A 15,587-nucleotide genomic window follows, 5' to 3' on the forward strand; every position below is an offset into this window, starting at 1 on the left:
ACTTGCATTAGTATTTGCAGGATCAAGGCCTTAAAAATTACATTTCTGTGTGAAGAGGTTTCACCAACTGTTTTTATAGATAACACCTAAGATTACTATAACTGAAAAGATTAGAGAAAAATGTTTTCTGGTTTTTGTCCATTGGACAGCACATGTGTGTGTCAGTTTCCCCTTTTTGTCTGTGTGAGTCTTTCAGTCAAAAGGAATGGAGAGAAAAACATTTTTAAAAATTGAAATGTGGCTATAAAACCACAAAAATTGGCAGGAGGGATCAGGTAAGTGTAGTATATGAAACTACTTTAAACTCCTTTTTTAAAAAGCTGGAAAGATTGAAGTCAACAGTATCCCTTAAAATTGTGGCAGATATATAAGATAAGGATTCAAATCTCACAGTTCTAGCACACCCCAAAACTTCCTCTAAAGTCAGGTTGTATAAGGAATACAGATTCAGGTGCAATAAATGGGAATGTTTAAAGCATTTGGTGAATGCTGGAGTTTTTTAGTTGGGTGGAAGTAGTCATATTAATACAGTTTAAATTGCTGTTAGGTATTATGTAATAATGATACATGTCAGGAAAAACTGGTTCCTTTATGTATGCTTATTTTTTAATAGTTACATGCGTCCACTTGCCCTGATCTCTTAAAACCTATGCAGGTAGTTAGTACTATTGAGCTAAATATAAAATAAATTATGCTTTTTGCAGGATTGCAGGGACCTAGCATCTCATTCCTGCAACTGTCTCCATGTGGTTGGCCCCCTGGGCTTATAGGGCCCTAGGTTTGCATTTATATATGACACTGCAAATATGCTCAATGAAAATATTCTTAAAACTAAACAATGGTAATTTGAACTAAAGCTTTTAAGTGGTTCATTTGTATAGTAGACTGGATTCTGATATAAAGCATGCTATACATTCTGAGTCCTTTATATTTGTTTAAAATGGGGATATCTGGAAAAGAGTAATCTGTAATTTCTAAAAGCCACATTTTAAAAAAAATCACATTTTTTTCTTGCAGTAAATATGTTTGTAATGTTTTAAACTAATTGTTGGCAATATTGTTTTTTTAATTTGTCATTGATTTTTTTAAAACCATACTTAGTCTACCCGTGTAATTTCACTTTTTAATAATGATTTGCTGTTCTGTATCTTGTACTATTAAAGATTTATTTTAAAAATGCTAACATAATTTGAAAAATTACAGCAGCTTCTGCACATCGTTATTAAAGTCATAAGCATTATGCTATGGCGAAAAAACCCCTGAAAAGGAATTGTAGTTTTTTGCCCCCCTTTTTTTTTAAGCCAAGGGGGTGAGGCATTTAATTCTCTCGTGTTGCTGATACGCCCCTTTTAATCCCATGCAAAGGAAATGAGAGAAAATCTATAAGCAAATGCGACCATCACTAAGTATGAGGCAGTTTGCTTGATGGAGTTTAGATACAAATACAGGTACGGGAGGAAAATGACACACTGCAGCAACCTGCCCATTATTGCTAAGCCCCCCTCCCCCTCCAGTGCTGTGGAAATCTGTTTGTTTCTCTCCCCCTCTCTCTGGCTTTCCTATAATTCTCCCCCTCAGCCAGATCGGCTGGATGGAGATAAACCCTCAGGGGAGGCAGCCAGGGAGGAGGCAGATCCTCGCACACACAGAGGGAGGGATAGGACGCTGCGGCGGCGACTTTGCTCTTTAAATTGGGCTCAAAGCCGATTACAGCTGATCTCCCACGTGACGTTTCCCTTTCTGGCTCCCGGCAGAGTTTGTTGGGGGATCCTCGCGGGCTCGGCGCGTCTCTCCCCGCAGCGGGGGCAGCTCGGGATCCGCGCGCAACTTTTTTGGCCGGGGGAGGGAGGGAGAGGAGAGACCGGGCGCCGGCCTGGCGGCTCGGGATGCTTCGCCCGGTGCCTGAGGGGTAGCGCTGGGCGGTGGCGCCGGGAGCCCCTCGGGGAGGCAGAGCAGCAGCAGCCCCGGAGGAGCCGCCTAGAGGGAAGCAGCAGCACCAAGCCCCCGAGGACAGCACCAGCCCCGACTTTCCCACCCGCAGGCCAGCAGGGAGCCGCCGCGGCGCGGAGCCGCATCCCGCAGGCGGGAGAGCGTCCGGCCGGAGGGGCCCAGCGCCGGTCCCGCCTCCCCGAGAGCAGCCCCCAGCCGGGCGGGCGGAGCGCCACGGCCGGCAGCTGCCCGTCGGTGCGGGCACAGCCCATGAGGCACCGTCGCGGCTCGGCGGGGCTGTGAGCGCCCGGCGGCAGTTGCCGTATGCGGGGCAGGGCGGGCGGGCAGTGAGGAGGCGGCGGAGGCCGGCCCGCTGCCCAGGCACCATGCAGAAGAGCGTGCGCTACAACGAGGGGCACGCCCTGTACCTGGCCCTGCTGGCCCGCAAGGAGGGCACCAAGCGCGGCTACCTGAGCAAGAAGACGGCGGAGACCAGCCGCTGGCACGAGAAGTGGTTCGCGCTCTACCAGAACGTGCTCTTCTACTTCGAGAGCGAGCAGAGCGCCCGGCCCGCCGGCATGTACATGCTGGAGGGCTGCAGCTGCGAGCGGGCGCCGGCCCCCAAGGGCGCCTCCGCCGGCAGCGCCAAGGACACCGCGCTAGACAAGCAGGTACCGCCGGCCCCTTCCCCACTCATCCCATATGCACGGGGCTTCCCCCCTCCCCCGCCTCCCTCATCCAGCAGCGCTCCCCGAGCTATTTCCTTCGGGGCTTCAACATGGACCGGGAACACCCGCTGCCGTTATTCAGCCCTCAGATGGGTGGAGGGGTCACTAAACCAATGTCAGGTACCGGTGCAGCTCAGAGTGAAAACGCGTATGCCTTGTAATCACACTGCCTCAGAGAGGCTGCGCACGGCTGTAAACACCTAGGAGCATAGGAACTGCCACCCCAGATCCAACCCGTGGGTCCATCCATTCCAGTATCCTCCCTCTGGCAGTGGCTGTTTCAAGAGGAGGAGGCAAGAGATCTTGCCTTGTGCCCTGAAGCATGAGCGTTTATCTCTGCCAAACTTTTTTTTTAATGACCCTAAGGTAGCTCTGGATGTTCTCATTGTCCATATAAACTAGGGCAGAGACATGTCCCCGGTCTTTTAGCTGTCCCCTCTTCCCAGTAGTTGCACTTCCATGCTTTATACAAGGTGCCTGAGTATTAAAATTTCATGAACTAATGATACGCCACTATTGAGCTCTGGGAGATAACTGCATACCCAGTAGAGCCAGCCTAAACAGATAAAGAATTCTGGGACAAATGTGTCGCAACAATGTGTATGAGTCTTAAAACTAATCAGATTCCATTTTTGGGCAATGGCAAACCCTGCTAGTTATATAGTGAAACCTATTCTAAGAAGCTACTGGAAGGACCAGGAAAAAGTAGGCATAGTCAATTTATACTATGATGTATGCACCATGCAATCCCCAGTGGAAGGGGGTTTGTAATGGGGAGTAAATCAGACTAATATTTGTGTAATATTTTTAAGGCTGAACAAAATTGTAATGGAAACTAAATCATGAAACTTTATAGTCCAGTCCTGCATTTCCTTACTCATTCAACAAAACCAGAGACTTCAGTGGAATTACTCATGGGAGTGAAGGGTAGCTCCTGTATGGTAAGAGTTGCAGGATCTGGTCCCTAAAGTGGACACTTCTTAAGCTATCAGGTGTTGGGTTTTGTTTGTTTTTGGCGTGTTGTAGAACATCACATACATCTTTCAAACAATGAATAAGAGGGCACTACACTTACACTATATACACCTGTATCCCGATATAATGCAAACTGATATAACACGAATTTAGATATAATGCGGTAAAGCAGCGCTCTGGGGGGGCAGGGCTGCGTGCTTCAGTGGATCAAAGCAAGTTTGATATAATGCGGTTTCACCTATAACGCAGTAACATTTTTTGTCTCCTGAGGACAGCGTTATATTGGGGTAGAGGTGTAGTAATGAATCAGATATTCTACTCTAGGCCTCCTCTATTTTAGGATAATGCACCTAATGTGAAACTCTGGTGTCCTTTTATTCACTTCTTTGCTGAAGTACATTAAACTTGCATGTGGCATGTGCTGATTCATCTGTGCTTGACAGAAGATATCAACAGGTGTCAAACTGGTTTGGAGAAGTTTGGTTACTTCCAAAGAGGAAGGTGCCAGGTAAACTCAGGCATTTGTTATGAGAGAGGAATAAACCTTTCTCAGCTTATGAAAATCTTCTAGTCCATTTACTTTGTTTAGATTGATATATATGTTAGGAGAGCTAAATTCGGAAAGTATCTCCTCTTTTGCTGTCTTGTCTTAACTTTCCATTTATTTATAGTCCTTTTGGCATTGATACTTTCATGCTTATCTAACTCACCCAACATCTATAGGTAAAAATATACCTAATTATGCAAATTAACATATGCACAGTGGGATGACTAATAGAACTCTTTTGCCTACTTCTTTTGATGTATAATCTTGTCAGGGTGGGTAACTGAAGTGTATGGGAATCCCTGGTTCAAATAAACACTTATTCCTTAATGTCAGTCTTCTAGGACTCCCCAGCCAAATCTTTTCATGGGTTTACTGTCTTTGTTTCTATAACTAGGGTTTTTAAAGTGCATAGAAAACTATGTGAAAACAGCACCTTTTATGTATCTGCTCTTTGGGTATCTTTAAGTCATGCTTATTTTACTGACAGAAACAAAGTGTTTTTTTAAAATGCATTTAGCACTACAAAATGATAGGAGAACAAGCTGGAGTCTATCCAGCTTTAAACATCAACTAAATTGCTAAGTTTTGTCAGCAAAAATGCTTATTGAAGATTTGAGAGGGAGAAAGAATACAGGTAGAGTTTTCAGATCCTGGTTTGAGTTTGCAAGGCTGGCAGTTAGAAAAATTCTCCTTTATCCTGTAAAATGAAGAAACCTGATCTGGAGGTATTGAAAGTAATAAATATGGAGCCCTATAATCTCACTTTATTCTCAGTACCTCCTTAAAATAACTTAAACTCTCTTCCAAATGTGATAAGTATCCATACAGACACAAATGTGTATATTTTAGGGTTGCCAACTTTGATTTAAGCTATTCCTGGAGATTTTTTCCCCCAACATGACGTAATGTCATTTTCTTAAAATATCCTATTAAAATCAATAGTCACCTGGAAATCAATGCCAATTCTGGGTAATGCCAGGCCAATCCTGGAGAGTTGGCAACCCTAGTGTGTTTTCTAAGAACCAGTTGTATTTTTCAGTGTGAAACAAAACAAAAAAGTATTTGAAAACACATTCAACTGGTACAATGCTTCTGTTTTCTTTTTCTTTCTTGAGGCACCTACCTTGATGCACCCATCCTATTAGAGGGGAAAAAATAATACGACTGAAAAATCTGAGCCCTCTGTTTTCATAAAATACGAGTATAAAGTTATTTGAAACAGATGATAATGAAGGTTCAGCATTTAAACTTTCACTTCCACCTGTGCAAGGCTAGCTTCACCAGAAGTATTTGTTGCTTCCATGAGCAGATAAAATGTTATTTGGTGATTTTAAAAAGAATTATTTCCCAGGCAGAGCCTTCTTCTCCAGAAGGGGGAGAAGAGAAGATTTAAAAAAAATCACCTCCTTCAAGACAAGGGAGCTTATTTTACACACTTAGTTTATCTGGGAAGCTTAGATACTGCAATGGTAGGTGTTATACAGTATCCTAATTAGACAGTGTGAGGTGTGGAGACAGTTTTTTAATCCATAATTCATTTATGACAGTTTGCACTTATGCTTTGGTTTGTCTATTTAGATTTTATCTTACTAGCCGATTTAGGGTTAAAGCAGATGCGTAACTGCAGTAGACCATGAAAAAGAGAAGTTGGAGTATGGGATGTCATGACAAAAATAGTGAGCTGCATCAAAATGAGTAAAAATTCTGGATAGTTTTTAGAAGGTTGTAGTACAATATATAAATGGGAGCCTTTTTAAAGATTAACTATTTTGCTGCTGAGGAAAATATTTCTGTTTAGGTTATTTCACTGGATATTCCATTGAAATAGTAGAAAGTATGTTCAATAGCATGGGAAATACGCATTTGCGGTGCATGCAGCACCTCATGGTTTGCAACAACTTGCTGATTAATACATTTATCATTCAGTCAATGAAAGATGAAGTTGCAATGTACATTTAACAAAGGAATTTGTTTTCTATCAGTTCTACCACTGTGGATTATAGAAGATGCATGCAAAAGAAGAAACATATGTTTCATTTTTCTTTTAATTATTTTGCATATCCTTTTGATTTAGAAATTGAATTAATAGTCTTGCTTGTAATGTCATGTATAAGATAAGATCACTGGAGTTAAGTTTTTACATTTCAGCAGGGAAAATATCAGTGTTGGTGAATTTCAGCCAGCAAATATGTTTATGTGCAGATGTGTAAACACACACTCCCTGACCCCCATCAAACACAAGCAGCTTAAAGATTCCGCATTTTAACCAATACTAGTGCTGTTAGGCTCTTCCACCAATCTGTCACAGAGGATTATTACACAAGGACAGTAACTACTGTACAATTTCTAGAGTATACTGAATGCTTTTAGTTTAATGCTCCACTTTTTATTATAATGTATTAGAGACTTGTGGCATTGTTTTAATAATTTTGATATAGTATATGCAATTTTTATGGCTCTTGCCTAGTGATAGCAGTGGGAGGACTTTTTAAAAATATTTTTCCTCCTGTTGTAAAACAAATTATTTTAAAAGTGTAGTTTCTGATTCAATATTAAATAAATTATCTAATCCATGAATAAATGGACATTCAGTTGTGTTTATAATGACCTTTTATGGAGCTTTTAACTTTCCACAATGTATTTTGAACTCAAAACTTCGAATTTTAGAAGAGCTTTTTGATAAATAACTTCTGCACAAGAGTCATCACCATCTATTAAATCCTAGCGTAGTTTGTAAGCCACCAATCTGAATGTGAAAATATTATACATTGAAAAGTTTAAAGTCTGATTTAAGTTAAAATATTTTTTTCCCACCCCTAATAGAACCACAAGCCATAAACCAAAAACAGGTGCAGCTCCTGGCATGCCAATACTTCACTATGACTGTGTTTTTGAGAGAAAATATTTATTTATGTTTCAGAGGGTCATTAAAGAAAAATGACTTCATATCTGTGGGTGATTAATCTCTTTACAATTAAAATGAAACACAACCATTCTTCAATGCCTCACTAGAGTATAGAATTTCTGGTCCAGTGAACTCATTCAATTTAGAGAAAAAGGGCTTTATGGAAGTATGGATATTGAATACAAGTTATTCTAAATAGTCTATATTAGGCCAATGCCTATATAATTACAGTTTGTTTCATAACTGTATATGAATTAAGCTCAACATTTAAAATGTAGTTTTATATTATTAAAAAAAATAAAATCTTAGAAAAGCTAACAGCTTAAAATATTCTATATGATTTCAGAAAAGTGGGATGACTCTTTTCTTGTACCTTGTCTGAAATAATATTTCTCCCACTTAACAAAATTAAATGCAGTACTAAGTCTGTGTCCCCACAGACTAACAAAATCCAATTATTTGAATTTTTACTGTTGCCTGTAGCTCTATATTTGTTTAGTTTTGCCGTGCTTATATTTACAAAGGGCAGAGAAATTATATGATGTGTGAAACCTCTTTATTTTAAATACAGTTCTTGAAATAATGAAAAAGATACATGCCATCAGCCCATACTTTACCATGCTCATTTAATTTTTTTAAGTAATACAATATAAATTCATAACAACACCCATAATACAGTCATTATGTATTCAGAAGAGACTATCATAATCAATTGCCTTTTCAGGTATAATATTGTCCATGATTCTTAAGTCTTTTTGCCAGGATAGTTTCCTGGGATGGTCCAAAGCATAGTCCAGGTGGTGTTGCCCACATACTAGAAATGTCCTGCTTTATTTAAAAAGAATAAATTAATATGGCCTCTCAATGTCAATTGTCCATTGAAATGACAGTGATTCATTTGTACCAACAAATGTAGAGTGTTAGTGGTGATGTTATTGGAATTAAAATATTCTTGGGATGGAAAATGAAATTTACAATTTATTTTTTCTTTTAATGTATTGGCTTTGCCAAAGGAGGAGTTCTTATTTAAAAAAAAAAAACACCCAAAAAATCTCTCATGGATATTAGTTCTATTGTAGTGACTGATCCTCACAAGCATTCAGGGCCCACTGGGACTCTTTGAGTGAGTAGGGATTCTTATATGAGTAAGGGTTTGCAGGCTGAGGTCCTTGATGTATCCCCAGATGTAATGACAGTGAGTGTCATATAACAGTCTAGACTGTGGGCATTAGTTCACAAAATACTTCAATGTGTGTGTGTGTGTATATATATATATATATATATATATTGCAAGTAGCAGTCTAAAAATTAGTTGCTGACACTGCTGTCCTTTTAATGCAAGTTACATTACAAGAGATTGCCTGTGGCTCTTCATATAGAATTGAAAAGTGAACTTACAATATGCCACCTGGCCTTCAGGCAACAGGCAGTATAAAAATAGAAAAATGTAACCCATGTGATCTCACTATTGATTGAACCAAGCAGAAAAGTGCAGACTCTTCATTTATTTTTAACTGAGAATATATCTGTTTGTTTAGAATTTTGAATTTTTTTATATGATGGGAGAATGACTAGGAAAAGCCACAGCTATATCCACAAGTGTTTAATATAACAGAAATGTTAAATTTTATCTTTAAATGCTCATTTTTCACACTTTAAAATCAGTGCATCTGCTTTATATCATTACAAATCAGGCTACCTGCTAATATACACCACTAATGGAGATGTGTCCCAGAAATGAGTTTAAATAAATTAATTAGTAGAACTCATTCACTTCTAAATTGTATCCCTTTTCAAAATTAATAGAATTCATGTGTGTAACAATAGTAAGTGGGGAATCAGAGGATACTGTTGGAGTGAAAAATATAGTTCTCACTCTCTGGTTGGGTGCAGCAAAGTCAGAATACTGACCCCTGTCATGTGACGGGGATATTAACCTTTTATAACTGTAATCCATGTCAAGTGACTAGGGCCGGGAATGTACGATCAGTCTGTTAGTGGCAACCCTGATCATGTCACACTCAGAGGAAAACTAAAGTGGAGCAAATGACACCACCTCAATGCCTCAGTCTGGAAAGGAACATAGCAGAGTACTGGAGGAGATGCCTGTACCACTTCCATGTTTTGCTTGAGGCAAGTGGTGTTTCAGCAAAATCAGAGAGGGTGAAATTTTCCACGCTGCTGCATGTGGGACCCAGGGACTTTGGATATTTACAATATGTCTGATGGGAACATGAAGAGGAAAGCAAATGACTGGACAGTGTCATTGAAAAATACTTTGATCCCACACAAGAATGTCAATTGGCAAATTCGTATTTGCAGAGCTAGTGAAAGCCACTTCTCACACAAAAATGAGAAATACCAGTCAGTGAAAGAATGAAAATGCATCAAATCGAAACTGCAAACCAAGGCATAAGGATAAACTACAGGTGTCAAGAAATGGCAGAGATCAGATTGTTTGCAATAAATGTAGAGGCAGTAACAACACAACACAAAGATATTTACCACACAAAGTGGTGGTTGTGACAGTGTCCTAGAGCTTAAAAAACTGACAAAGGTTTTATAAAATGAACACAAAACACATATTATGAGATTTCACTCCCAACTTACACCTATTCCTCAAACATAAGGTACAGGTGTTCAAAACAAAAAGCTTACAATTCTCTTAGTAAAACACAAGAACACAATAAACAAGTTCCTAGTCTACTAACTAGTTAGACCATACCAATTTTTTTATCAGCCCTTCAATACTGCTGAACTTTTACCAATTTTTTTGCCTTTTCAGCAGCTAGCCAAATATAAAACTTGGACCAAATCAGTCCACATGTGCTAAAATCACTATTGATTGATTTGGAACTTTCTGAACAGTGGTGCAAATCTTTTTAAAACTGACAATTCTGAATTCAAGAGTTCTTTGAGAATATGTTAGTGTGGATCCCACTGTAAATGCACAAGCACCCTCGTGTGCATGAGCTTGGAATCTTTTAATAGCTGTGCTTGTCAGGGCCATGCATGCGCCCTGTGCCTCCTTGTGCTCCTATGCAAGGGCATAAAGGTTGGAACAGCTATGGTCCTCCTTTAATTCCCTGTTACTGCCCATGGCAACAAGATGGAACGTGGACTGTGACCGACCCAATTTAGCTTTTTTCTAAGGCCTGGTCTACACTACAGAGTTAGGTCAAAGGAAGCTGCCTTAAGTTGACCTGTTAATGTATATGTCTACACTACCAGGTCCTTTACACCAACCTAAGTCACCTCTAATGTCGACTTCTGTAATCCACCTCTGTGAGAGGTGCAGTGCTTAATTCAATTTTCATGCGTCGACTGCGAGGCAGTGCAGATGCAGCATTGTGTAATTTGACTTAATTGGCCTCTAGGTGGTGCCCCACAATGCTCATCTGTGACCGCTCTGGAGATCATAGAATCATAGAATATCAGGGTTGGAAGGGACCTCAGGAGGTCATCTAGTCCAACCCCCTGCTCAGAGCAGGACCAATCCCCAACTAAATCATCCCAGCCAGGGCTTCATCAAGCCTGCCCTTAAAAATTTCTAAGGAAGGAGATTCCACCACCTCCCTAGGTTACCCATTCCAGTGCTTCACCTCCCTCCTAGTGAAACAGTTTTTCCTAATATCCAAGCTAAACCTCCCCCACTGCAACTTGAGACCATTACTCCTTGTTGTGTCATCTGGTACCACTGTGAACAGTCTAGATCATTCTCAACTCTGCTGCACTGCAGCCAGGTACACAGGAAACAACCCTTCCCCTGCTAAAGCCCCAGGAATTTTTGACATTACATTTCCTGTTTGATCAGCATTGGGAGCATGCCAGCCTGAGCACAGCTGATCATGGAGACTACACGCCCCAAACGTGCTCCAGCCTGGTCTGCGCAGGAGGTGGTGCCTCTCCCTTCTGCGTACTTGCACGGTCCTTGATAGCCTGCTGCGCAGCCGCGCAGCTTAGAGGAACTTAGCTGATGACCCATATCAGTGTCAATATGGTTCCATGTGATAAATTTCTTTTTTTTTTTCAGTTTGCTTTGTTAGAAAACCTAGGAAATTGCATACAAAGAAGTACACTAAAGGAACATTATTAAGGTTGCAAAGTCAAGCACTCAGAAATTAGGAAATGCCAGAATTAAGGTTGCCTGTGCAACTTTAGTTCAGCCACTTTATGCATATACATTATGATAAAGTCTTTATTTACATGATCAGGTACTGTTTTTTCTACAGAACCCCTACCTTACTCTGCACACAATGGATTGTGCTCATTGAATGAGCAGATATTCAAATTTTTAATTTTATCCTCATTGTTCAGTATGTGTTCTCAGGTCTTATTTAGTGCATGTGATTCAAACTATCCTCTGAATATAGAATTATTTAATTTCCTTGTTTTTTATTGTGGTGCTCATCACTGTAGTATGAGTGATTTACAAATATTAATTATTTTCACAACATTTTACAGATGTGGCCTGAGGCATAGAGACACTAAGGTCAGAAGTGTCAACTAATTTTGAATGCCCAATTTGAGAAGCATAGGGCCTGATTCTTTAGAGAACTTAGCATTCTATAGGTTAAGGCACTAGTCTTGGACTTTGGAGACCGGATTTCATTTCCTTGCTCCATTATAGACTTCCCATGTGACCGTGGGCAGGTCACTCAGCCTCTCTGTGGCTCAGTTCCCCATCTGTAAAATGGGCATAGTAGAACTTCCCTACCTCACAGGGTGTTGTGAGGATGAGCAGGGACTCTATGTATTTTGCTGCCCCAAGCACGGCAGTCAGGCAGCCTTTGGGAGGTCCGCTGGTAACATGGATTCGGCGGCATGCTTGCGGGAAGTCCGCTGGTCCCGCACCCTCGGCGTACCCGCTGCCGAATTGCTGCCGAAGCCGCGGGACCGGCGGACCTCCTGCAGGCAAGCTGCCGAAGGCAGCCTGACTGCCAGCCTCATGGCGACTGGCAGACCGCCCCCCCCGTGCGCGGCTTGCCGCCCCAGGCACGCGCTTGGTGCGCTGGTGCCTGGAGCCACCTCTGAGGATGAGTACATTAAAGATTGCGAAGTGATTTGAGATCTACTGGTGAAAAAGTGCTATATGAGAGCTAAGTATTTATTTATTTATTTGTAGCATTTTATTTGTTCATATCACAGTTCAGTTACAGTCATGAGTGTTCTGCAAATCAGTATCTCAAAATGGAAACCCAGAAAATGAGAAACACACAATTAGTTCCCCCATGTGAAAAGTGTAAGAGGCTAGCTTAGCTTGCCTACTATTACACAGGGCCTCTGCAGCAGAGGCAGGGATAGAATCCTGTTCTCTAGGTTAGTGTTCAATTGCTTTAATTGTGAGACCTCATTCACTACCCATCTTCCAAATTCTACCAAAAAAAATTAGGCAGAAGTCCTACAAACAGCCGTATTTACTACACAGCCCTGATTCATGCCCAGTGCACTGTATGTGACAGGTGTCCTATGGAAAAAGAGTATAAAGATTAATATAATGCATATGAATAAAGGAGCTGAATTAAGTTTATAGTCTATATACAAGATAACTTTTTTATACATATAATGTCTGAGTTCGTGACTATGCAACGTTAACGTTCTTTTAATATAATGTTTTGTATGTAATTAAAGTTTATATTATGATATAGTATGGTATTATAGTACAATTCAGTTTAAATCTTTTTGTTTACAATTCAAAGTAGAAAACTCTTGAATATAAAAAAGGAAAGAAACATCAGATTTACAACAAATGTTTGTAAAAATGAAGCCCTTAGGTACCATAGGTTACAGGTGCTATAGGACTATATTAGCTAGATAGATGCAATTCATTTTGATGCCTATTCCTCATTGTAACCGGTGTGAGCTTACAGCTCCTAGGCCTAATTGTTTTTATATTTTGTGCTGCCTGCTGCAGATGGAAGTTTCATAAGTGCATTATTTGGTGGCCTGAGGGAAGAACTAGCAAGCTGGTGTCCAGTATTATGGTTCCAGAATGTGAAGCAAGCTGAAAAGGCTCTCTGATAGAGCAATCTCAAAATTGCTACCGATCTATGAAAATATGGATGCATAACATTTACTAATATTAAAGTGCTTTAAAAAGAAATGTTGTTTTCCTAATGCTGTGATGTACTCTGCAGCTTAGTGGCAGATACCTTGGCTGTGTACCAGGAAGCTGAATATAGTAATGGCATGTGTTCGAAAGAATGTTTTGTTGGTAATTTAAAGGAACAGTTACTGATTTTAAGTGAAATAAATAGAAAATATAGTTTTCATATAGTGAAAAGAATTTTAAATAGTTTATTAACGTCTATTTGTCTTATTAAAGGGATGCTGTCAGATTCAACTTTTTAAAATTATTTAGGAAATATTGCTATAGATTATTATTTTTGTGTAGTCTGAAGGGGTTTACTTTCATATTTGTGTGCTTGTGTAACTCTCAGTATATTAAGAGCATGGGCCATGCATCAGTATTGGAGAAAGGGCGGACAAGTAGTTAAGATCATAGCTTGCACTGGGGAGACCTGGGTTCAGTTCCCTGCTGCACAGTAGACTTCCTGTGGAACTTTGGGCAAGTTCCTTCGCCTCTCTGTGCTTCAGTTCCTCAGCTGTAAAACAGGGATAATAGCACTCTCTAACCTCAGAAGCATTGTTGTGAGGATAAATGCATTAAAGCTTATGATGTGCTCAGATACTATGGTGATAGGGGAGCCATATAAGTACCTAAATTAGTTAGATTAATACAGTGTGGTGTTGGTGTGTGGTGATTAATACAGCGTGGTGATTAATATGTGTGGTGTTGTATACATAACTAGCATAGGGTTGCCAATTTTGGTTGGATGTATTCCTCGAGATTTCATCACATGACATAACCTTTAATTACAGGTTAATCTTTAATTCCTGGAGACTCCAGGCAAATCCTGGAGGGTTGGCAACCCTAAACTAGCACAGGGCACATCCCTAGCCTAAGAAGGGCCTGATCCAAACACAATGAAATACTTTGTTGACGTTAATGACTTCAGTGGGCTTTGGGACTTATCATGCAAATTCTTACTACTGGGTCTACTCGCTACTCAGAATAGTTTCATTGTCTTCAGTTGGACTACTCGGGTTGCAAGCAGTATGCCTGGTACTAAGCGTCTGTGGGATTGGGCCCTAAATTATATATGGCAAAGGAAGAGAGAATATTGGTCCAGGGGAGCCAGGGCAAGGGAAAGATGAGATTTATACATAAAATTCTGAGAGCTGTGATGCATACAGCATGTCAGCCCCCCCCCCCTTTTTAAAAAATGTAAATGTTTCTGTTGTTAAAGCAACTTGGCACAGAAATTAAGTTCAGCTTTGGAAAGCCAACAGGGTTTTAAAGAGGGATTTGAAAGGAGAGAGGGAGGTTTCTTCACGTCACATAGATCCAGGGAGGTCATCCCAGGACATAGAAGGTGGTTCTTTGAGATTTTAGTGGGAGAAAGATACAAGGGACACATACATGAAGGCAAGTGGAGCTGGTTGCGAATATTATGAGACATTATGTTACAGGAGTAGTGGTGACTTCCAGTGAAGAACTCTGACTTCCTTGACAGAGAGCAAGAAATGCGGTATGGCACGTTGGGCACCTGAGAGAGAGATGTTGTATTCCTTCTCTGAAGAGACACAGTAGATGGTTAAATTAAATTTAATGTCCTAATGTGTTTCTAGTTCTTGCCGCTATTTCTTCCCTGTATTTTTGGAAAATGACTTTACATCATTCATCCCAGGGACCCTACCTCTTTGCAGTTGTACCAACAAGTCATCTTACTGCTGCCTATGCTAACTGATGTTTCTCTTCTTTTCTGAACAATATTTTATAATCACTGAAGGCTACCAGTTTTTAATTTTGGTTTTATAACAGTTTATATTACGTTGTTTATATAATTTATTTTATAGACTTACTATAGATTTTTATAAATTATATATTATTATATAATTTATTTTATAGATTTACTATAGATTTTTATGTTGCTGTGTCATCTGAGTTATATTTCCCAATATATTGGCTCAATATACACTGGATAATCTTTTTGTTATGTATATTGTACAGTGTCTAGCACAATGGAGCTCTTATTCATGACTGGGGCCTTAGGCACGTTTGCAGTTCAAATAATAATTAAGATGGCAATTGAGTTGTCATCAAGAGTAAGTTTTGTTAACTCTGCCCCTCACCCCACGTTTCCACATCCCCACGGTGGCCAACTCCTGTCACTTCTTCATTTACAGGTTGTCTAAAATTTGATCCTCCTTCTCTGTCCTGATAGTTGAATCATCATTCCAAACTCTTGTTGTCTCCAGCCTTGACTGCTGTACTCTCTTTCTCGTCTCAGGCCTTTCTGATATTAACCTTGCCTTCCCTCAGTCTGTCCAAAAACTGATGTCAAAATAATCTTTCTGTCTGTTGCTTCATCTTTGTTACACCCACACCTTTTCAGTCACTTTACTGGATCTTCTTTGCGGTATTCTCTAAGTTCAAATT

At 40.2% G+C, this 15,587-nt stretch overlaps 1 protein-coding gene across 2 annotated transcripts in view; it reads left to right on the plus strand.

Annotated features, from left to right (window-relative positions):
• The first annotated feature begins 1,743 nt into the window (after positions 1-1,743).
• RASGRF2 (Ras protein specific guanine nucleotide releasing factor 2) overlaps positions 1,744-15,587 on the plus strand; it is a 197,798-nt gene continuing 183,954 nt past the window's right edge. For both annotated transcript variants that reach the window (XM_039545903.1, XM_039545904.1), the window contains exon 1: positions 1,744-2,600. In XM_039545903.1, coding sequence (XP_039401837.1) covers positions 2,316-2,600 — 285 coding nt within the window. In that variant the 5' untranslated portion in view covers positions 1,744-2,315. The remainder of the gene's footprint in view (positions 2,601-15,587) is intronic.

This window comes from Mauremys reevesii, linkage group 6 (assembly GCF_016161935.1).
Source record: "Mauremys reevesii isolate NIE-2019 linkage group 6, ASM1616193v1, whole genome shotgun sequence".
Classification (NCBI taxonomy): Eukaryota; Metazoa; Chordata; order Testudines; family Geoemydidae; genus Mauremys; species Mauremys reevesii.